Source organism: Lygodium microphyllum, chromosome 15, assembly GCF_053477565.2.
Source record: "Lygodium microphyllum isolate KBCC chromosome 15, Lygodium_microphyllum_v1.1.10, whole genome shotgun sequence".
NCBI lineage: Eukaryota > Viridiplantae > Streptophyta > Polypodiopsida > Schizaeales > Lygodiaceae > Lygodium > Lygodium microphyllum.
Window position 1 is genome coordinate 122,935,636 of NC_141149.1, and position 25,362 is coordinate 122,960,997.

General features: G+C 41.9%; 1 protein-coding gene and 1 pseudogene across 2 annotated transcripts in view; one reads left to right on the forward strand and one right to left on the reverse strand.

Moving 5' to 3' along the window:
* Positions 1-25,052, reverse strand: part of LOC148025007 (SH3 domain-containing protein) — a 106,273-nt gene extending 81,221 nt beyond the window's left edge. For both annotated transcript variants that reach the window (XM_087694706.1, XM_087694705.1), the window contains exons 1-3: positions 24,716-25,052; positions 2,708-2,767; positions 2,530-2,622 (exon numbers count right to left, since the gene is read on the reverse strand). In XM_087694706.1, the coding sequence (XP_087550832.1) occupies positions 2,530-2,622; positions 2,708-2,767; positions 24,716-24,967 (405 nt within the window). In that variant the 5' untranslated portion in view covers positions 24,968-25,052. The remainder of the gene's footprint in view (positions 1-2,529; positions 2,623-2,707; positions 2,768-24,715) is intronic.
* Positions 20,454-22,479, forward strand: LOC148025008 (uncharacterized; annotated as a pseudogene).
* Positions 25,053-25,362: the final 310 nt, after the last annotated feature.

Genomic DNA, 25,362 nt, shown 5'->3' on the forward strand with positions numbered 1-25,362 from the left:
TTTATAGAGAATTTTGGTGCATTTGTCCTAATATTTAAAACCAAAGCCATTTATTTTGGTAAAAAGCATTAATTGTATTTGTGCGCTGCTTTAAAAGTCTAAGGTACAAAATTGCAAAGTTGTATAATAAACAGTCCATTACTTAATATCGTATCAAGGGCCCTTATATAGACCTTGGTATTCTAAAAGGTACATCAAATATGTTACTAGGTATTCTGGAAGTTACATCAAATATATTGCTAGTAGCTCATATATACTAAATTGTACTAATTTATATCAAATATCCAAAACTTTGTAATTAACTTTTGCTCTAGCTTTAATCACAATAATTTACAATGTCTATTCTTCATTTTCACCAAGGTAAACTTATAGCCCTAAAGAGGTCCTTGCAACATTCATCTCCTACAGAATGGCTTCAAAAGCATTGACGAAGTTACAAATGATCTACGAGACTCCACCATGCAAGTTGTTACCCTCTATGGTCACCTATAGACTGCCAAGTTCCAAGCCCTTTTAGTTTTGAGCATATGTCCTCCATGCTTCTTGAGCATGAGGCTCCTTTGCATTTATGGGAGAGGCTATCATCTCGATATAGTGACCAATAGGAGGCTTATGCAGCTTCAAAGAGGGGTGACAAGAAGAAAAGACAAAGGCATAGAGTTATCACTATGGCAAGAAGAGGCATCTCCGCAAGGAATGCAAGGATCTAGCAACATTGCAAAAGGAGTGGAAGGAGGAGGAGGAGGAGGAGGAGGAGGAGGAGAGGAAGAAGAAGGGTAAGGGCTCCTCCAACAAGTCTTTCTCCTCTTCTAACTCAAATTCTAATTCAAGCCCGTTGGCCCAAGTGAAGGCCCAAGCTTCGAAGGGCTCATCTTCTATGGGGAAGGTAAAGGTTGTAAGGGCCTCCTCTTTCACCTTCTAGCCCTAGCAATGATTATCATCCCTCACGACACTCCAATACCAAAGAGGGAATGTAAGAGGATGGCAAAGGCAAGGCATGAGGGCCTCATCCATATGCAGCTGCAATAGACACAAGGTAAGGCTTCGCAAACACATTAAAGTCTAGCAAGAGCTAGATTCATGATGGGTTGTTTTTTGTGTGATAAGGAGTGAGCTTTGCTCCAAGTCAAAACTCACATGATGGGATATGTTGCAATCTGACTGAAGGAGAGGAATCCATGGTCATGTTGTGCTTTTCATGGAGCTAGTTCATGATAGGCATCAAGAGCTTTTGTGACTACTTTGTGTTTTCTAGGATTGGTACAATCAACATTGACATCAATGCTTTTCCGAGGCACCTTGGTGGGACTTGTTCACCCACTACTTGGGTATCCATGGTTCTCTATAAGTATCCTTGTTGTATGTACTATGATGAGTCATTATCATTGTACTTTGTATTGTACTAGATCACCCATGTTCTGAGAGAGAATATAAGCAATTTGTAAATCTCACAGGGTGAGTTTGTGTTCATCAGTAGGCATTTTTCTTGTATTACCAAAGATTGCATAGATTGGCTTTCCTTATTTTGGGTGCCAATATTTTACTAGCCGACTTGTATTTTTGGATCCCCAGTTTTGGGGCTGCCAAACTAGTCACCCACTTTGGTATTTTTTCTGCCTATTTATAGGCAAGCTCCCTCCTCTTTTGTTCACTCCATTGCTTCCTAGTAGAGAGAAGGAGACCTTTCCCACTTCCAGTGACTCAGAGCCTGAGCTATATTGTCTTGTGCCTTGGTATGGATTCCATTTCCCGAGCATTCTACTCTTGAATTCTTTATTCTTTGCAAATTGAGGTGGCCAATTGGTTGTTTTTGTCAAGCCATGATATATCAGAATGTGCAAGAAGAAAACAATTTCCAAATGTAAAATTGTCTGGTGTAAATCACTTAATACTCATAGCAGCAAGTTGCTCCCTTGTGGGCTAAAAAGTCAAAAAATTGGTGTTCCTTTTAAGATACCTTGAAATTCTTTTTATTAGCCTTCATATGACTTTTTCCTGGATGTTGCATAAACCTACTGCATTTAGATACTGCATACTAAATGTTTGGTCTACTATGAAAAAGAAGCATAGGCAACCAAGAGCTTCACTGTAAATAGTGGTGTATATGGTTTTTCCTGCATCTTGAATAGCGAGTACAACTTTAAGTTCTATGGGAGGTGCTGATAGATTTTGAACCGTCCATAAGGAATCTTTTCAGGATAATATGGAGTATTTGCTTAGGACTATACGTTACGCATAGCATCTAGAACTTTCCTTAGCTTTTGACTCTCCCTGTCTATCATAATAATTTAACACGTTTGCTTTCTACCACAGTATCTGACAATCCTTTTTGCCATAGTCAATTTTACAACGTCTTCCCACAGCAATAAGAATCGATTTTACCACTGTACTTGCAATCCTTTTGTTTTACTTTTTTGAAGTGTGTTACCTTGGGACACTTTTCAATTAAGTTTAGCATGTGTTCACTTGGTAACACCTAAAACAATTACCAATTGACCATTCAAAAGAGAAATAATATGCTCCACGCACCATTAACAAGGATGGAGCAAGGGATGGATCCACAGAGTTATAAACAGCCAGCTTTGGAAACACTTGATGTATGAGTTGGCTGGCAGAGTTTTTCTGCAAATCAATAGCAAGAAATATCAATACATGAACCCACCACCTAAATGATGATCATTTCAACTTTGTATAAATTTTAACAAACCTGGTCAGCTGCTGCTGCTAGCTCATGCAGGCTTCTGGCAAGTTGAGAATAGGATACAGGCTGTAAAACAAGTCAATGCATTAAGGCAGCAAAACATCTATTTAAAAAAAGCAGCTTTAAAAACATCTACTGAGCAAACCCAAGACCAGCCATTTCTGATATAGTTAACTGAAAATAAAGACTTAAAAGGAGAATGTTAGGATCCCATTTGAAGCCTCAAAAGCACAAGTGAATAATAATCACATGATACAGTTAAAATCCTCAGTTTCATTTTACGTTGATCTAACTAACAATTGAAGGTTCTTCAAAGTTGACTTACACTACTACACTCGGAATGAGAGCTAAGTTGATAACATGATTTTCAGTTTCAGATTTGTAGGTTTGGACATTGAACTGGAGAGAGAACAATATAGTAGATGCACTTTTGCAAAGATCTCTTAAAACTAAACTTCCTGGCTTTCCAAAGGATGAAGAGCACAGTGACACTACAGCAGCTTTTCAACAATGATGAAGAATATACCAAAAGGAGAGCATGCAACTTGGTTTGAGTTAGAATGACAACAGTGGAAGGAAATAAGGCAAGGAGCTGAACAAAAACTAAAATCCGTAGAACAAGCATGTAAGCAAGGAAGAGCTCAAGTGCCATGCAAACAAGCAGTATATACAGAGCTGGGTTGCCAACTCAACAAGATATCTGTGCAGAGGAATAAAACTTTAAAAATGACACAAGGTAGTCCAACAGGCAGCCAAAAGACCAAACAAAGGATGAAGTGAATTTAAAAATGGCTAGAAGACAATGCTCCTAATAGCCCCTACTGAATCAGCCATGGGGCACAAACACAGCTCCTAGGTGAGCTTGAACACCTAGCAAGCCCACCTAGAAGTCCAAAGCTCAAACTGTTAAAGAATACTAAGGCAATGGCAAAACTTTTATGAAGAAGCATTGACCTAGGTAAGACAATTAAAAAGTCTCCAACTCCTTCAAGGATGCCCTCCTCCCCAACATGCTGTTGAGCTTAAAATGCATTATAAACTGATTAGGTCTTTATTACAGCCCCAAAACTCAATTATTACCAAACTTCCATTAAAAAGAAATGTGTTTCTTCCTAATCCCTAATTTGGGAGGATCCACTCATCTATAGATAGACAGCTGCCCACCACTTAGCCCATCCTTATTTTGCTGATTGTTGGTGCATGTTCTCTGCTGTCCACATCCTTTCTGGCATCGAGCTTGTTGTCTACAGCCTGGTGCCTGCATCCAGCCCTCCATCTGCTGTGTATAGCTACTGGTAGCAGTTTTCCAACCTGCTGCAACCTTTTCCAGCCATTACCATCAGCTGAACGACCTCTGCAGGCTATATTTGCTGACGACCAGTCTCTACCTGTGTTTTTAACATCCAGCCACTTGCCAGCCTGCAACATCATCATCTACTGCTGCATTTTCAGTCCGCTGCAGCAGCCTACATAATTCTAACACTTTTTGTGCTGCTCCATACTGTTCGAGCTGTTCCAGACCTGTCTGGCACTAATCCAGTCTCTCCAAATATGTGTTTGTTGCTCTTCTAACCCTTCTTCTTTTGCCTCTACATCCATGCAAGATTCCGGAACAAGTTATGAGGAAGATAGAATTTCAGTTTATTAACTGTGGAATAAGTTCTGAGGAGGACCGATTTCTGTATGTTAACACAAGGGGGATATAAGAAACAATCAGGTAATCCTGCTTCCATCTTTCCTTCTTTGAGTTTTTAGTCAGTTTGATGTTGATATCTCATCTTTATTTCCATCATTATCTACATTTCAATTTCCACCATTAAATTCACAAAATCAATTTAATGCACTCACTTCCTCTACATCTTCACCACAGTTTCAAATCCCACCCTTTCTTCTGCTACATCTTAGCTCACATTGTCTTTTGATGCATATTTATGTTTTAGGCCATCATTAGACACTCACAAAGTGTACCACTTTGCACTCTGGTGCTTTCCCGCTGGGAATGCCACTTGTGCACTTTACACATCCCTCGTATCCACAGTGTGTCACTCTCTATCCTCTGGCCCTCGTGTGTGGGAAGGCCCCCTCCTACACACTACCACCCTCCCTGATTACCCTTTACACCTCCCTCGTATCCGCAAGTGTGTTTCTCTGTCCTCTAGTCCTCTTGTGTGGGAAGCCCTCCCTCCTACACACTACCACCCTCCCTGGTTACTCAAATGCACAAATCCCCTTCTTGTGCTGATGTGTCACCTCCTTCATTGAAGGAAACACAAAGTGGAAATGGCGTACCTACATATTTAGACCCAGTCCATTCCCATGCCAATGCTCAATCTCCTTCCTTGAAGGGCAAAAAGAGTGGTAAAGTCCAATCATCAGAAAGACCCTTCCTGCACTTTAAAAAATAGGCTTTTATGCATTTTGCCAAACCATTTTGCCGAAAACCCAACCATGTAGATGACAATGTCACTCAAAGGTAAAGGAAAAAAGCCCACCCCCAAAATCACCCCATCTATAGCTAAGGGCATTCTGCCCACATCAAGGGTGAATCCACTAACAATTCCCAAACCAAACTTGGCCTCTTTCTACAATGGTAGTGCCACTCAAAGGCAGCTGAGAGGGGGTCTTCCCTACAGAGGTACTAAGGTAGTGCAGTTTCTCTACCCCTGAAGGCAAGTTGGCCAGTTTGGTTGCATTGTTACAATTTGTAGTAGGCCACTTGTGTGGGGCAGATCACCTATGTTTTTTGCAGGTTGCACACTCCAACATCCGTCTCCGTCTCTCACTCTAATGCCGCCATCATCTTCAGCCTGATTCAATGCCCTCACCCATGATTTGGGCTGCATCCAAGGATCAATCAGTCCATAAGTGTATTCAGCATTCATTTCAGATTCACTGCTGCTTTCTCTTCCATTCCTGTTGTCTTTCTCTTCTCCTTTCTTTCCGTGTTTGTGTTCCTATTTTGTTCCACATTCTCAAATAGTATCATCACCTAAGTAAGCACATGGAGGCTCCAAATAGAGAAGACCACCTTACTGCTGAAAATGCAACTTTTCAGCCTGCTGTTTGCTACAGAACATGTGGTTTCAACAAAGATGGGACATCTACAACTCATCTTTTGCAAGTGTAACTGATTATTCTCTCCATTTGGGCTCTTCTACAATAAAACCCAGCAGATTTAGTTTGTTTGCAGGTCTAGAGACATGGAATATCAATGGTTCCAACGTTTCAATGACTCAAATGAGAAGTCTATTGATATTCCCATTGATAGGTATCATGAACATTGAGAAGATCGAAGGTCAGAGCCCCATTTTGAATAGGAACCATCTCCCAGCATAGGTATATCTCTGAGCTTCTTTTGGAGTTGGTAGAACTAAGTGTCAACCTATTTCTTGCCCTATGGACCCTAAGTCAAAGTTAGTTACTACTAAAGATCCCCTTTCTGATACTTCCCAATACATGTGCATTCCGCTACCTATCTAACATTGATTCGACGTACATTGCTGTGTTTGCTGCTGCCAAACATCTTTGGAGGCTACCTTGCTTCGTTTCAGGATCTGTCACAAAGTACAACACACTCTCCAACTCATACTCTCTGTCCCGATCCGTGAGACACGAGTTCGAGGGTCAATGTTCATTCACTGCATAGTGTGTTTGCTGCATTGAGCATTGTATTCTATTCAAATTCATTCATTTCATTATTCATTGTGTTCATTGTCTCTAAGTTACCGTAACCCCAACCTTGTTCTATTATCAATTTGTGATTTGTCGTACAATTGTATTTGAGTTTCTGTAATAGGGCATCTCTTTGCATGGTATAAAGCTAGTACTCTCTGAAAAAATCTAGACCTTGATCTAAAAGCTCTTCTTAGAAGCTAGAAACTATAGTAGAATAAATGACTTTGAACACTTCTATATCTACTCAATCTCCAAAGGAGGCAATGCCAAGAATTGAGTGGCATCCTGTAATAGTCCCCGCCCACGGGGCATAGGAAACCTCCCCCCCCCCCCCCCCCCCCGGTTAAAAAAATGATGGAATTTTTTTTTGATTCTCCCCCCTGTCATCGCAGACAGCTGGCGAGGGGGGAAAGAGGAAGAAAAGACGACGGAGGATGTCATGGACAAGGATGACGATGATCACAAGGGCAAGAGGAAGGCGATGATGACAAGAAGAAGGAGACGATGGAGTAGAAGATGGAGACGATGATGCTCCCGCCGCCATGCAGAATAGGTGGTGGAGAACCCACCACCACTCCACCTCCTCTCCGCATCCCCTCCCCCCCCCCCAACCACACATGGAATCAAAGGAGGAGGGCTCGACATGCTGAGCAGCACGCTGAAGGGGGAGAGAGATAGAGAGAGAGAGAGAGGGAGAGAGAGACTCTTTGAAGGATCTCCTTCTCTTCCCCTCCTTAGAGAGTGGCCACTCGTACTTATCCTTCTCCCCTTTTGCGCAAAATTATCCTCCACCGCAACTTAATTCTCTCCCCAAATTGGCCCTGTTAATCGAGTAAAACATACTGAAGTCTTAAGCGAATCGCATCTATAGGAAACGAAGATCCAGAATGGCCCCCAAGTGGAGAATGTCGAGCGCGGATGGCAATCCCACAACAAGCAACGAAGCCTCGGGCGAGGGCATCACTGCCAATACAACTACGGTACCGAATATGAATAGTACAATTCCAAGTTGTAAGTTGCTTGCTTTGATTTCTGCATGGGACACATCAGGGCCGTACTGTGCTGCGCTAGAATAGGCCATTGAAAAGGATAAATCTCATCTCAAATATTGGAAGATGAAGTTTGCAAAGTGCTTGTATCAAGGGAGGTTATTTGCACCTAGTTGATATGCAATGAATCCATGCATAGCATAAACAATATATAAGACTCTAAAGTATTAAGCATCGATTAGTCTTCGCCTAGGACAATATCGTTTAGGGTTCGCAAGGCTACCCTAAGGGTTGTGCACATAGACAGTACATGCATGGGAAAGATTATATGAAACTTATATCGATGGTACACGAATTGATCTTGCATTAAAGTATTGCATCCATCCTATGAAGGTTTCGCATAAAATAACGATCAAGGAGTTATCTTGTGCTGCCAAACCATGAGTTGATTACAACTCGCACAATAATTCAAGGATTATTTTACATTGCAAGATAGTCTTGCATCGTTACAAATTGTCTCGCATTCTTTAGGGGAAAGGAAGATAAACACAAGTTAAAATTCTGCTTAGTATCGCTCTTTGATCCCAAGGGGGAGAGCAAATATGCGATGGAAAGTTTATCGCAATTATACTTGCAACTTTTGGAAAAGAATACCATTGTTTTTATTGGTTGATCAAACAGTGTCCTAATTGCTTTTGCATTAAACTCATCGTTGGATTGTGGTATGGATGATTATTCCAAGTGCTTGTGATTTATGGTAAATTCATGGCAAGGGTCTGTGATGACAAGTTGCCATGAGGATAAAGGAATGTTTTCTTGGAGGATGATATTAGGCCGATTGTCTTGTTTGTGCTTGATTCCTAAATGAATTAATTAAGGAAAAGATAATTTGCACGAGTAGATCATCTCCAAGATCGCACCGCGGATTAACCCGAGAAGGGCACTGCTCAATTCACGGGCCGAAGGTCGAGTGGTGAAAAGGCCAACCACCGAAATTGTGTTTCACTCCTAGGCCGCTTGGGGTCAAATGGAGCTCTAGACACACCTTGCCTAGTTTGGAACGAAGTTGAAGATTGTCGTGACCCCAACGTCTCTAGCGTTGGGAGATCCTATTCCAGATAAACATAGTTCTCAGGTACGAAAAGTACGGTACGATAAAATATGGTACTAAATGGTACCTTAAGATTTTATAAGGTACGATACAATATTAGTACGAAAAAAAAATTTAACTTCATTATTTTGAACTATAGATGATAGAACAAGTGTTTAAAGTCTAAATAGCAATGCTATTGGAGTATATAAGATGAATACTTGAGGGTAACACGCCAAAACCTCTATGGCATATGCCGCATGCGCAACATGCGCTACAACTTACAAGTACATATATAGGAGTGGATACATCATACATGAATGATCATACAAATAAGAGGCATATATGCTTGAGAGCAAGGAGGTTGAGAGAGAGAGAGAGAGATGAAATGACATGAGATGCTTTATTAACGTCTACAAGAGGCAAAAATAACCTGTGAGACCAACAGTTACCAAACAACCACCAAAGGTTTTGGTAAAAGATTTATGAATTTTGTTATGGTTTTGTTTGGCATTGCTAAGGCTAAAGTAGCTACCGATGGTACATTCATTTCTCAGAAGGTACATTAGGCCAAGCTATCCTCTGGCCTAGTTTTATTAGCAATGTGTACTAATGCTTTGGGTTGGGTGGTGCAAAATGAGCTGTGAACAAAGATAAAATAAATAGGATTAAGCTACTTGATGATTTTCAAATGGTGCTGAATTTATTTATTGATGATACTAACATATTGTGAAAAATGATGGGACATCAATTAGAAACGTTTGGAACTGCTTGAATACCTTATGTATGGCCTTTGGCTCTAGGATAAATCATAACAAAACATGTACGAGGAGTCTAATCAAGTTTCCACCCCCTTTCTTGGTTGATCGATCAAGCCTACAAAATCACCACTACCACCACAACAACAACAGTCAACAACCCAAAACACCAACAACAACAACAACCACGCCACCAAAAAAAAAAGTGCTTGTTTTTTGTACGAATTTGTACGGTATGGTACGGTACAAACCGTATAGTACGAACCAGTTCGTACTACGTACAAGTGCAACTATGCAGATAAATGATAGAAATTGTGGAGCCATGTGATTTCGACCGGTTACTTCTGCAGGGCGGGATACATTGTAGTGACAGGGAGCGCAAGGATCGAGACACTCAGTGCTTGCTAGCAGCAAAGAAAGTGAGAGTGAGAGAGAGCAGAGTAGTCAAGAGAGTGAACACAATTTTTTTTTGGGTACAATGACGAGTGTACCACTTTAGGTTTTCAGATAGATATATATATATATATATATGAAAGTACAAGGGCTAAGGGTGTGTTCATACCCGAGCACATTTAAAAGGCACGAGGACCTTTATTCCCAACAATCTCCCACCTAAAGGCAATGTGCCTTAAGAGGAGAAAAAAATCAGCTAAGTCTAGGTATGTACAAAGCTGAAATACATATATCTATCCAACTCCCATCATCTGTTGGCAATGAGCAAACCGCTCTGCTAAAAGACCCTTTGTGAAAAGGTCTGCAGGATTATCATCTGTATGCACTTTGACAAGCTCAATGTTCTTGTTGTCAAGTACATCTCTAATGAAGTGGTACTTCACCTGTATGTGCTTTGTCTTTGCATGAAAGATAGGATTCCGTGCTAGCATGATAGCACTTTGACTATCACAACGGAGAACAAGTAACTCTGAGATGCCAAGCTCTCCCACCAGACGTGAAAGCCATAAAGCCTCCTTGCATGCCTCAACGGCAGCCACATACTTTGCCTCTATAGTAGACAATGCAACACACTTTTGTAGCTTGGAAATCCAAGAGACTGCTCCTCCTATGAAGGTGAACACATACCCAGAAGTGGACTTTCTGCAATCTGCATGACCAGTATAGTCTGCATTCATAAAGCCAACAACAGATGTCTTCTGCTTTCCAAAGCAGATGCACAACTCCTTTGTGCCTTTGAGGAAAATGTTTTGAGCGATGTAAGTAGTTCTAAAATGCTCTCTTATCTTTAAGGGGAAAGAAATATTTTGTCACCTTTGTCGATGATGCTACACGGAAGGTATGGGTTTACCCTATTCGTAGCAAGGATGAAGTGCTTGACAAGTTTAAAAAATTCTTGGGATTGGTTGAAAATCAGACTGATAAGGCACTCAAGTGTCTTCGCTCTGACAATGGTGGGGAATATATGTCCAACGCCTTTCAGGCATTTTGTGACAACAAAGGGATAAAGAGGGAGCTCACTACTCCTCATAATCCACACCAAAATGGCGTTGCAGAGCGTATGAATCGGACCATACAGGATAAGGTCCGTATGATGCTATCTCATGCCGCATTACCCCTTGGTTTTTGGGCAGAGACTGTTATGACAGTCGTACATTTGATTAATCAGTCACCAAACAGGTCTTTGGGGAGGGAAGTTCCCCAAGAAGTGTAGTCGGGCAAGCCACCTTCATATGCTCACTTGAAAGTATTTGGCTGCGAGGCTTTTGTGCACATTCGTAAAGAAAAACGCAGCAAACTTGAGCCAAAGTCTTACAAATGCATTTTCCTAGGATATGGTGATGAGGGTGAAATGGGGTATAGATTATGGGATCCCAAGAAAAGGAAAGCAGTATGTAGCAATGATGTTATCTTTTGGGAAGATTGCATGCATAAATAGCCCGAAAGACTGAGGAGGTCCATGGGGTTGTATTCCGGTAAGAAATACCTTTTGGACAGCAAAATTTTCCCATTATACAACAAAAAATACTTGCTGTAAATGAATCTGTAAATGCAGAAAATAATGCTGGAAATGATCAGCCAACTATTGCCCATGATAATGAGCCACTACATGTGCAGGAACAACCAGGACAACAAGCTGTTAATGCTGATTTGCAAGCTGAAATGCCAGGATAGCAAGCTGAAAATGCTCAACAGCCAGCAAACAATGATCATTGGATTAGAAGATCATCTAGGGCTACTAGATAACCTGATAGATCCATTCCTAGTGCAAATAATGTGAATGATTATGTCATGTTGACAGACTGTGGTGAACCATCTTGCTTCAACGAAGCAATGAACAAACAGGACAGCAAGAAATGGTATAAAGCCATGTTGTCAGAATTAAAATCTCTTGAGAAAAATGACACTTGAGACTTAGTACAGTTGCCTAAAGGGCAGAAAACACTTCCATGCAAATGGGTTTACAAGATGGTCACTCCTAGTTCCTCACCAAAGTACAAAGCAGGATTGGTTGCGAAGGGATACAAGCAGGAACACGGAGTTGACTTTGATGAGATCTTCTCTCCTGTAGTCAAGATGACTACATTGAGAACCATTTTGGGCTTGGTTGCAGCTGAAGATATGGAACTCATATAGATGGATGTAAAGACTGCATTCTTACATGATGATCTGCATGAAGACATATATATGCAGCAGCTTGAAGGGTATGTGGCAAAAGGAAAAGAGAAGATGGTATGTAAACTCAAAAGGAGTTTGTATGGGCTGAAACAAGTACCAAGAGAATGATATCATAAGTTTGATACATTTATGCAGTCTCAAGGTTTCCATAGAAGTCAAGTGGATCATTGCTTATACACCAAGAAGGCAGTAGATGGTAGCCTGATTATCTTGGTTCTGTATGTTGATGATATGTTGATTGCTAGCAGGGATACTCATGCCTTTTCAACATAGTAGACTCATAGTGACAATAACTTTTATCTTTTTAAGATCGAGGTCAGAATACTAGCCGAGCTAACCACATGGCCCCAACAGCAAGGAATTTGATATACATCGGAATCTACTAACTCTAGAGGAGAAGATTTCAACGAAAGAGACTTTTTATGAGACGTCTATGCACGTTTACCATAAACACAATGATCACAATGCTCAAAATCAACATAGCAAAGACAAGGTAAGTAACCCAAACAAGAGAGCACTTTCATTCCAGTTTGACTCATGTGTCCCAACCGGCCATGCCACAAAGAAACACTTGGCTGCTCAGTCATGGCAACAACATGATCACTCACACTAGATACATGGAGAGGATACAAGGTATCACTTTTACAACCTCTGGCAATCACTCAAGATCCCTTATAGATCTTCCATTTCCCATCACCGAAGGTGGTATGAAATCCATCATCATCTAGCTGCCCTATCCTAATCAAGCTCTTCTTGAGTTGAGGTACATGCCGTACATGCTGAAGTGTGAAGACAAAACCATGCCAAAACTGCAACTGCACACAGCCAATACCTGCAATGTCACATGCATAGTTGTCCCCAAGATAGACAACACCATATCAACCCCCTGTATAGGCAAAGAACCACTCACGATAAGGGATGACATGAAAGGAAGCACCTGAATCGAGAATCCAAGTATGCATGTCATCATCTGTATCTACAAGTAAAGCATGTGCACCAAAGTGTGAAGAGACAAAGAGTACGTCATTCCCACTATCACTATCATGAGTGACTACATTCACCTCTTCAATTTTGACACAACTCTTCTTAGGTTGACTCTCTTTCTTCTCTTCCTTGGTATCATTTGTCTTCTTGCCCTTTCCTTTCTCTTTCTTCCATTTGTAGCGGTCACATTTAAATTGATCCTTCTTGCCACAATGATGACATTCAACATCTTTGCCACGTGATTTACTGCATCCCTTGCTATCAGATTTGCCTTTCTGCTATGATCTGTCCCTAGTATGCAAAGCACTGGAAGACATACTAGATGCATGTTGGGTATCTCACACGCCTTACTTACGCCTACGCTCATATGGGAGTGTGCGGGTGATCACTAGGACACTGGGGCACTTTTTACTCTCGGTAGGAGAGGTTTTTTCCCCCAGATTATGTGTACTATTTTGTATGTGCTTGTGGTGCACACTTACGGGCACTTACTGTGTTCGGGTGTGAACAGCCCCTTATAACTCTAAGGTATAAGGGTTATCATTTGTACTTTCAGCTTACACTCTATTCAGTACTATTGCATTGGGTATCGTGCTCAACTCTGTCTCTCACTCTCACACTGTCTACTGCACTCCAGCTGCACCTCGATCCTCTCCCATCTGACATTTGGTATCAGAGCTCAGCTCTGAGCTCAGCTTCTACAGCACACGCCAGTCCTGCTCCAGCGTCAGACGTCACGACAGCACAGGTACAACCTGTCGTCAGTTCTGTCAGCAGTCAGGCGCTGTTCCACAGAGCTGCCTCAGCACAGTACAGCTCGTGGTCAGCCTCCACCAGTACCCTGCCCGTCAGCAGTCATCCACGTCAACAGTAGTCCACGTCAGCAGTCGTCCGACAGCAGCTCGCGAGCAGCACCACTAGTACGCCAGGGCCCGTTTCCTGCAAACATCCGTCAGCAGCTCGCGAGTATCGCGACCAGTTTCGTGCAGGCGGAGTCAACGCCAGCTCGCGACGTGCTTCACGCTGCCTGCCCTGTCTACGCACAGCCCGCCTGCCCATCACGACTCGTCAGCCAATCAGACGACCTGCTCCCGCCTGCCCGCCAGTCTACGTCACGTCAGCAGCTCGCGACGTGCTGCACGCCCAGGTAAAATTTTCAAAATTATTGTCATTCCAGCCCAGAATAAAATTCTGGAAGCGGCGGTTCACACGCGGTTGGCACAGATCTACTGGAAAAGTAAATTTCATGCAAATTTCTGGACTGAATGGTCAGAAATTTTGGGGCTTTTGTGTATTTGGAGGACAGATGCATTTAAACTGCTGATACAGTCACAGAACGACTGTTTTTGACAGAGATTTTGGCAAAATTTTGGGGCTTTTGATGTTTTAGTGCTGCTGAGCACTAATTGCACCTTGGGAAGCGTGCATCAGTGACAGTTTTTTTTGACAGAGTACCCTTTGCACATTAATTGCAGACTTGTGTTTGCTGCAATTTCTGGAAATTTGCAGATTTCCAGCCCGTACTGCATTGACATTGCTCTATTACCTTTTGGAAAATAATGGCAAATCAGGGAGGAGATGCATTCACCTATGTGTCCAAGGAAGACCGATTGGATGGGAACAATTATTCCCTTTGGTCTTTCATGATGAAGAATGTATTAGTGGCAAAAAATTTGTGGGATTATGTCAGTGGAGAGGAAGCACGACCGGGAGTTGTGGCTCCCGCTACTCCTCCTCCAGGAGGACGTGCAAGAGGGCAACCTCAGCCCCCTCCACCTCACCCCGCTCAGCCACTTCCCCCAAGAACTGCAGCTCAGAAAACTTGGGATACACGGGATGCACAGGCTATGTCGCTGATTGCATTGGCAGTTCAGCGTTCTATCATTCCTCATATTCGTTCAGCAGCTTCTTCACAAGAAGCTTGGTTGATATTGGAGCAGATGTTTGCAGGAAAGAATGAGACTCGCATCTCTTTCTTGAAGAAAGAGCTAGAGACTCTAAAGATGAATGAGGGTGATTCTATGCAGGATCATCTCAACAAAATTCAGGACTTGCGGGAGCAACTCATGAATGTGGATGAGTACTACTCAGATGCGCAGCTAATTTCTACGACATTGAATTCACTGCCTCCCTCATACTTGGCTTTTCATACTGCCTTGAACCTCACTATGAGGATTTCGAAAGAGCCCATCACTTTCATTCAGCTTGTCAGTTTGCTTCTAGAGGAGGAACAAACTAGACGGAACAGTGGTGTAGATGGTATAGCCTCTGAGCAGGCTTTTATGTCAAGGCAGAAGGGTAAAAACAGCCAAGGGAAAAATGCTTCGCAGAGTTCTGGTAGTAGTAACACTTCACAGACAAGTCAGAAACAGGGGGGCACGCAAGCCAAGAAAGGAAAATGCCATTACTGCAAGAAGCCTGGCCACTACATCACTGAGTGCAGGAAGCGCATCGCCAAAGAGAAGAAGGAGGAGTCAGGGATGTCTGTTTCTGCAGCTCCTTCCACTGCTAGTGAGTCCGCGTCCTTTGTTGCAGACAGGGACTATTGTTTTTACACTTGCAGTTATGATGTCTCTTGGGCTGATAGAGCATTTAGCTCTACAGAAGATGCTGACACTTGGTTCTTTGACAGTGGTGCTTCACGGCATATCACATCTCGTAGAGATTTGTTTGCTTCTCTTGGTGCACCTCCCGTTGTGAAGTCTGTTCAGTGTGCTAATAATGCATCATACCCTGTTCATGGTATTGGGGAGATTCAGCTTACAGCCATTGATGGCTCTATTCTCCGCCTACAGGATGCTTTGTATGTGCCTGGCATTAAGAAGAATCTGCTTTCCATTTCTTCTATGGCACGTTGTGGTTTGCAGGTCACCTTTGATGATGACCGTTGCATGGTCCGTGACAAGGAACACATGACATTGGTCTTGACAGGTTCTCTGTGTCATGGGTTATATGAGTTGGATGCTCTTTCGGTAGATCAGTCTGCATATTTGACATCCACTCTTACTCCTGCTATGTTAGAGGCAGAGTTATGGCATGCTCGTTTGGGGCATGTAAACTATGGCAGCTTGATGCTATTACAGCGTACTCAGATGTTGGATGGATTACCTCTCTTGGAGAGACCTCCTGAGCATTTATGCGAGGGTTGCATTTTGGGGAAAATGCATCGTTTCTCTTTTCCCCGTGATGTTGCTTTTAGAGCAACAGCCAGATTGCAGCTTGTGCATTCGGATGTTTGTGGGCCCATGCAGACACAGTCATTGGGTGGTTGTTACTATTTTGTAACATTTATTGATGACTTTACACGTTTGTGCTGGGTCTACTGCTTGAAAAAGAAGTCAGAAGTGTATGATGCATTTTTGGCTTTCAGTGCACTTGTGGAAACTCAGTCTGGTTGCAAGATTAAGACTCTCCGTTCGGACCGAGGGGGGGAATACATGTCCTCTATGCTGAATTCTTATTTGCAGCAGAAGGGCATTATCCATCAGTACACTACTGCATATACTCCACAGCAGAATGGGGTAGCAGAGAGGAAAAATCGGTCACTCATGGAGATGGCCAGATGTATGCTGAAGGCAAAGAGTTTGCCTCATAGTTTTTGGATGGAAGCCGTCATGTGCGCTTGCCACATTTTGAACAGATGCCCTACCAAGGCCTTGAAAACCGTCACACCTTTTGAGGCTTGGCACAGCCGCAAACCTTCTGTTGGCCACTTCCGTACTTTTGGGTGTCTTGCATATGCCCATATTCCACAGGTACTTCGAAAGAAGTTGGACAACAAGGCTGTAAAATGCATCTTTATGGGATATAGCAGCGAAAGCAAAGGCTACAGACTCTATGATCCCGTGACCAAGAAGGTTTTTGTCAGCAGGGATGTTGTATTTGATGAAAAATCAGAATTATCCTTGGCTGGTTTTGATACATATCAGGCTGCCCGTGATGTCTTTGAAGGGCTGCTGCCCATCACATTTGGTGATTCAGCTGGTACTTCAGCAAATGAACCTAATGTTCAGCCAGCTGCTCCTATGGAACATGCAGTAAATCAGCACATTGCTGAAACTGAAATTCAGCAGGAACTTGTACACAGTCAGGAAGCAAGACAGGTGCCTAGATGGTACACGCAGACTATGAGAGATAGTCATTTGGAAACACCCTTGGCTGGTCGTACTCGAAGGCAAACTCGACTGCATGATTCAGCACATTCCATGGAGTTTGTTATGGCAGCATGTACTCATGATAATGAGGAGCCTGAATGTTTTGAGGATGCACGACATAGTGTGCATTGGATGGCAGCCATGCAAGCTGAATTGGATTCTATTCATAAGAATCATACTTGGGATTTGGTGTCTTTGCCAGTTGGCAAGCGTGCCATTGGTACGAAATGGGTCTACAAATTGAAAAGGAATGCAGATGGATCCATAGATAAGTACAAGGCACGGCTGGTAGCTAAAGGCTACGCACAGAAAAAGGGCATTGACTATGAGGAGACCTTTGCTCCTACCTCCCGTATGACGACCATTCGGTCTATGATTGCCTTGGCTGCACATTTTGGTTGGAAAGTGCATCAGCTGGATATAAAGACTGCATTCTTACATGGGGAACTTCAGGAAGAAGTGTATGTACAGCAGCCCATTGGTTTTGCAGTTGAAGGCTCAGAAAATTTAGTATGCAAGCTGAAAAAAGCTCTATATGGTTTGAAACAAGCTCCACGAGCTTGGTACGCAAAGATAGATGCCTTCTTGCTTACTCAGGGGTTTGTAAACAGCCCATCTGAGTCTACCCTTTATGTACATAAAGAGGGGGGATCCATGCTGATTTTGTGTCTATATGTAGACGACCTTTTGCTCACTGGAACACGTGCTGATCAGATTTCAGCATTCAAAAATAATTTACAGCAAACTTTTGACATGTCTGACTTGGGTATTTTGCACTATTACTTGGGCATCCAGTTTGTACATGATGCTAGAGGCATTGGACTATGTCAGTCAAGGTACATTGGGCAACTTCTTGAGAAGTTTGGCTTACAGGATTACAAGCCAGTTTGTACACCCATGGAACCTGGGCTCAAACTGTCATTACATGATGACAGTGATTTGTTTGATATCCATACTTATGCTCCAGCAGTGGGATGTCTCATCTATCTATGCCACACTCGGCCAGACATACAGTTTGCCGTTTCAGTTTTGAGCAGGTACATGCATCAGCCTCGTATGTCGCATTGGCAAGCTGTGAAGCGTGTGTTTCGTTACTTGCAGGGTACTAGAGCTCTTGGATTGCTTTATGCCAAGGGGGGACCACTGCAGTTACATGCTTACAGTGACTCTGATTGGGCTGGTGATTTTGATACTCGTCACTCCACTAGTGGCAATTGTTTCTTTCTTGGCTCGTCATGCATTTCTTGGCTTAGCAAGAAACAATCCACTGTTGCCACGTCGTCATGTGAAGCTGAGTACAAGGCAGCCTTCACTACTGCAGTTGAGTGCGTATGGCTTAGACGCTTACTTGCTGATTTGGATGTATCTGTTACGGAGCCTACTCCTTTATATACTGACAGTCAGAGTGCCATTGCAGTGGCACGGAACCCTGTGTTTCATGCTCGCACGAAACACATAGAGATTCACTACCACTTTGTCAGAGAGAGGCTACATGCAGGTGATATCAGCCTTGTCTACTGTCCTACCACCAGCAATGTGGCAGACATCTTCACCAAAGCTCTTCCACGAGACAAATTTGAAGCATTTCGCGATGCTTTGAATTTGACGCCCTTTGGTGGCGGATGATCCTTGTACACTTGATCACTCTTCACTCCAGGGGGGTTTGTTGGGTATCTCACACGCCTTACTTACGCCTACGCTCATATGGGAGTGTGCGGGTGATCACTAGGACACTGGGGCACTTTTTACTCTCGGTAGGAGAGGTTTTTTCCCCCAGATTATGTGTACTATTTTGTATGTGCTTGTGGTGCACACTTACGGGCACTTACTGTGTTCGGGTGTGAACAGCCCCTTATAACTCTAAGGTATAAGGGTTATCATTTGTACTTTCAGCTTACACTCTATTCAGTACTATTGCATTGGGTATCGTGCTCAACTCTGTCTCTCACTCTCACACTGTCTACTGCACTCCAGCTGCACCTCGATCCTCTCCCATCTGACAATGCATTGTTCTGTAGATTTATTTCTTCCATGAGTAGAGCACTCTCTATATCAGCATACAAAAGAATCGCATTAAAATTGCTCATAGAAATCCTGAATGTATCCCAACTCTCTAGAAGAGTGCAAAGCAAGAACGTAGCCTTAAATTCTTTATCAATCAAGAACTTCAAGGCAACCACCTGGCTGAAAATGAAGTTAAACTCACTCAAGTGAGTAGACATTGTTGTACCCTCTTTCATATGCAAATCCATAACCTTTTTCAGCCAATACACTTTGCTTGCAACACTCTTCTGTGCATACAGTTCTTCCAGTCGAGTCCAAATAGCATATGCAGAATCCAGACCTTCAATGTTAAACAACAAGGCATCAGAAATCGAAAGCTCGATGGTTGAGCGTGCAAGCTCATTTAACTTATCCTAATTGTCCTGTTCCATGTCTACGGGTTTTGCCCCTTTTGTCTTAATCGGATTGATCTGATTCACACGAGCTTGGAGGGTCATAGAGCATCATGGGAGAAATATGGATGCACAATTATCTCAGATGGATTGAAAGACACTCGCAAGCACCACTTAATGAATATCTTCGTAACTTCTTACATCGGAACAACATTTCTAAGATCTATAGATCTATCGAACCATGTTGTGCGGATCACAAGTATCTTCTAGTTCCAACTTGTAAGTACACTTTAGTTTTTCTTAATTTTGTATTTAGCCTAACTACTACTAAGTTATGTATAATGTAACAGGAGAGGTAATATTTAATCATATCAATGAAGCAATCCAAGAGATTTGAGCCAGACTATGTTGTACAAGTTGTAACAAATAATGCAAGCAATTGCAAGAGTATGGGAGAGATTTTGCTATATTTTTCTAGTTTCAATTGCAAGACTGGCCAAAACAAGATTTTGCTATATTTTTCTAGTTTTGTGCAGGTATGTGAGTTACAAATTGGATTGTGTGTCCTATCCTTATTACAAATTGCAAATTGTAATCATGATTATGCCATATTCCCTTAATAAACACATGGTTAACCTTAAGTTAGTGAAGTGCAAGGATGTATTGAGACATATGGTATTGGATCAGAAGTGGCTGGATTGGTCAAAATGCTCTACTCCGGATGTCTTAAATATTGCACACACAATCTATAACATTGAGTTTTGGAGAGATGCACATGGACTCCAATGTGCACTACTTCCCATAATATCAATGTTGCGAATGTGTGATAGTGAAGGAGCTACCATGGGCCTTCTATATGAGTTTATGGAAAGGCTTCGTAATGCTATCACTGATTACACTATATTGTCAACCAGCAACTAAGAAAATATGAGTTGCTATTTAATTCTATAACATATGTCGTAAACTACCTCTTTAGTTTAAAATTTGAGACTTTATTCAAGTCTTGACTCTTGAGTCTTCCATATTTTGACTATATGTATAAGGTCTCCCAAATGACTCGAATCTTTGAGCGCAGATGGGATTGGTTTCTTGGGATTGGTTTTGACGTACCATCCATTTTGTTGCACATATTCTCCATCTTATGTGGAGAAAAGACTCTCAACACACAGATCCAACATTAATGTTAGGTAGCCCACGGCATTGGTGGTTCAAACTTCATACAACGATTGTATTTGTAAATCGTGATGTTACAACTTACACTTGGCTACTCTTTATAGAGCTCCTTGTACTTCGTATTTTGCTTCAAGGAGTTTCAATGTGTTATTAATAGAAATTTTCTTTCTTGGAAAAAAAAACATTAATGTTAGGATAGACGCAATACTTGGAGAGAATGTATCCAACATCTGCTATGCAAAATACCATTGAGGATGACCTCCTAACTTACAGGGGGAATGCAAATACACAATTTGCAAGACAAATAGCAAAGGATGAGGATAATCTTGCTCTTCTAGTATCTTGGTGGGAGAAGCTTGGGGGTTTAACTCCAACTCTTCAAATGGTGGCTTTGCGAGTATTATCACAACCAGTTAGTTCTTCAACAGCACAGCATCTTTGGAGCATTATGGATGATATTCACACCAAAGACTACAATAGGTAATGGTAAATATAAAGCTTCAAAATAAGGTAGTGGCTTACAAAGTATCCTAAACATTATAATTTATATGTATGTCCTTTGTGTTTGCAAGCTTAGCACTAGCCAATTGAATAAGTTGACATACACAAATGCCAACCTTCGAGTGCTTGAGAAAATAGGAGCGTTGGATGGTGAGGGATCGGCAAGTTGGACACCACATCACCTTGACCCTAGAAAGATTGTTGTGCAAGTAGCAAATGTGACTATGTTGCAACCCCAAACCCTTGAAGATGATATCTATAACTTCATCCGTGAGGACATTGAGAGGATGAGGCGCCAAACCCAATCCTCTACACGTCGAGGTCGTGAAGTTGTGGTCATCTGCTGCAGCCACTTCTCGTGTTCCTTGTCGCCGTGCATAGAGAGGCCCAGAGCCTTTGAGATTAACTCCAAGTTCATCTAAGTGTGATAGTGAAAGTGATGGTAGTTCTATAAGAGTACTAGAGAGTAGTGCTTTTGAGATCTGAGAACTTGAAATTAGGGATTTTGAATCATTCGCTTTTTGAGAGATGTGTGCATTGAGTTTTGTATTTGATAATGATTTTACATTCTCACAGACTCTCAGAGTCTCAAGTCTTGGCTTGGAAGTTGAAACTATTGTTTATGATTTGTATTCTTTGGGCCTTTGATTAATTAAATCCATACTGCATATGAAGTTTGAACTCGTCAGTTGCTTCATTCTTCAACTAACCAATTTAACGTCTAGACTCTTGACTCTCAACTCTTTAGCTTGTGATTGTAGTTTATTAAAATTTAAATGTTGTTTATAAAATGTTTCAAGGGTGAAACATTTCGCGGTTACCCTGGTGCCTGTGTTATCTCACAGAGTAGCAAGAAGCAGCCACAGTTTCCCTTTCTTCAACAAAGGCAAGGTATAGAGCAGTGTCTTCTACCACATGTGAGACAATGTGGCTTCAGAGGTTACTAGGAGAGCTTGGCTACCCATAGACTACCCATAGACAAGTCCTACAACACTTCATTGCAACAATGAGAGTTGCATTGCCTTGGCACAGAACCCTATGTTTCATGCTAGGTTGAAACACATTGAGATTCAATACCATTTCATTCGGGAGAAGATCTTGAATGAGACTATTGATGTGGTATATTGCAAGACAGATGATAATTTGGCAAACTTGTTTGCAAAGGCACTTCCTCAAGTTCTTCTTCGACAACACTCTAGATCCCTGAGCCATATGCCTCATCCAAGATTTGAGAGGGGATGCTAAGAGATTTAGTCATCCCCTAGACTAGCATTGTCAAGCTACACTATGTACACTTAGTTCTCTCGGGCATAGTTACGCATTTCCTATCAGTTTTGGGCATTTTCAATATTCACCAGGTGCAGGCACCTTTTACCAAGCACGTTGGACAGTTTGGGGGTAGACAGCAGCGCCACATGGCGGTTTAGCTACAAATCACTGATTATAGGCACTCTGATGCAAGTTTTTCTTTGATTTTTATGTGCTACCAGCCAGTTTGGCTGCTGATTGGCCAGTTTTGGCTGGCCGACCTTGTCATTTTACGGGCTATTTTTCTACTATTTATACCCGGCCCCATTCAATCCACAAGTCACCTGTGTCTTAGGTGGTGAGAGAGATTGTCTCAAGGAGATACTTCAACAGCCCAATTGTCTATCTATCTTCTGCATTTCAGCATTCATTGACTGTAGATTTCTGCATTCTACTCTCTTTTTCTCTCCCTCTTCTCTCGTGTTCATTGTCTTTCAATCTTGTCCATCTGCTTTTGCATTTGCTGCACTCTAACATATAAACCATGTACTTGCTTTTGTTTCAATTGTACATCTTCTAGGTTATTAGCACACGCTCCACAATAGTGTGAGCCAAACTCCTCAAAAGTACTTCAAAAGGCGTAGTCAACAGCCCATTGCAATGAAGATTTAGCCTCCGCACTAGCTTCGTCTAGTTTGCTCTAGGAGGTTTCACCCTAGACTTCTATCACTCCAAATCATATCACTAAATTGTGCAAGCCTACTCCAAAACAATACAGAAACCTCCAAATTTATTTTCTTCATCACTCTAAAGGAATGTCCAAAAATTGCCATGCTAAGAATCAAAAGGTTTCGTTGGCCGCCTATCGTTGATAGTCCCTCTTTTAAAATGAGTAATAGATTTATTCTAGCGACTTTATGTGTGAGAATCTAAGATTGCCGTCTCTTGGATTTGAATTTTCTAACCACTAATGAAGAGATCATGGTGAGACCAATGCCCACTCAATGCTCATGTTTGTGTCCCACCTCTACTTTTATCAACTATAATTGAAGAGTGCTAAACCCCATCATCTTACACAACCTTATAACTACACTTAGTAGTTACATTCTTCCCTCATATGCCATCTTCTATTGAATATATATTACAATTGGCATCTCAACTACTTTGAGTTTAGTCAAAGCCAAATATAATCAATTATTGCCCAACAATATGTGATGCATAACAATAAATATAAGTATGTACACATGACCAAATCTCTTGACACAATAAATTGTTTTAAAAGGTGGCTTAGACATAGCTAGCATTAAAGCAATCTCAACAAAGAAATGCATCCTTAACAAGGCTTTCACAATGCTAACAAGAAGCAAGTTGCGAAATGATGGACATGGTCCCTTGGATGTGGGCTCTACGCCACAACCCAAAAAGCAATTAGGTAGTGAGTTGGCTCTAAGAGCAATCTTGGCCTTAGATCTATGGTTGAATGGTGTATCATCAATAACTGCACATTTATTTGTCATCACAACTTCTAACTTTACCTTTTCTTGTACGAATGCATCAAACAAGTGAATCAATATGGCACATATAAGCATCTAGATCATCCTAAGTCGACATGTTAAACCCCATCGCCATGTGCAATAACAAATTCGAGCCCACTCTCTATGCCTTAAAAGTACCCAACTACTAAGAAAATTGAGGTTTTGGAAACCACTGCATTGACTTTAATTTGGTAATTTGGAGTGCAAAATTTTGATGAATAAATTAGCCACAGTGGACTATTGAGACAATCACTCTAGCCAAAAAATTTGACTGCCATGGCTCTTTTGCACTATTCAACTAGTAGAAATAAACCATTCCACAGTTTCACGGTTTTAGTCTAGGTGAAGATGGCTCGAACAAGTAGGTTCACCTTGATTTAAATCAACCAATCGTACAATAGATTCTGGAGACACCAAGCTAAGGTCTCACTCGAGTCTGTTACAACATGGTCTCAAGGTTTTAGCTTAGATGAAGATGGTTCAACCAAGTAGGTTCACCTTGAATCACACAATGGATTGTGGGAACACCAAGCTTAGTCTGTTACGACATGGTTCACAATAAAATGCTGACTCCCGTGAGCATGACTGCTGAGACAATATGGTTCAGGGAAAAAAAAAACTAAGGCCACTCGAGTAATAATATGTAGGCTGATGGTTCAAAACAAAGTCACTACGGTCACTCGAGCCACGATCAAGAAAATGCTAAGGTCTCTCAGGCATAATGTAGCCTGACGGTTCAAAGCAAACTGCTATGACCACTCGAACAATGATACGGTCTGATACAATATAGGTTCAATTAGTTCAATTGTACAAAGGACAACGAAATGCAGTCGATCTCCTTTAAGTAAGGTTGGAAAACACTCGAGATCGGAGGACATACCTTCTTTTTCTTGGCCAGAGGGCCTAAGCTGGTTTTGACGGGTGATAGGAGGCGAGCTGGCGAGAGAGAATCTGCTGAAGGGATTTGGACTGCGCCTGGCTTCTTGGAGGATGTCGACTTGGACTCGGAAGGGACGCCTTTGCCCAGCGCGGGCAAGCTGGCGGAGGAAGGCGATATCAGAGGGCCAGGATCGGACGTGATGAGATCCATTAGAGTGGTACTCCCTCCTCCCGAGTCCTGCGAAGACGCCATAGCCTATCCCTCAAGCACGCAGCACACAATCGCACTGATAGGAAAATGAAAAACCAGAAATGGAAATATGGATCCGACATACATCATCATCGTCACCATCATCATATATATTACTGCATATTTCGATACGTTTTTTCAAAGAAATAATGTGGAAAATTACCCAAAAATGCATTGTAATTTGATAGTCATTCTATGAGGGGTATCAATTATAATATTATATCATTATATGAAGGGTGCCTTCCAACTGAGGGATCCAAAATTTATCAAGTATTGCTACTCAATGTATCTCTCATATACAATTTTCTTTTAATTCAATAAATAATAGCTTTAATTATATTGGAGACGAAAATAGTGTAAGGGGTTGGAAAGCACCTATACATGTAGAAGATCACAAG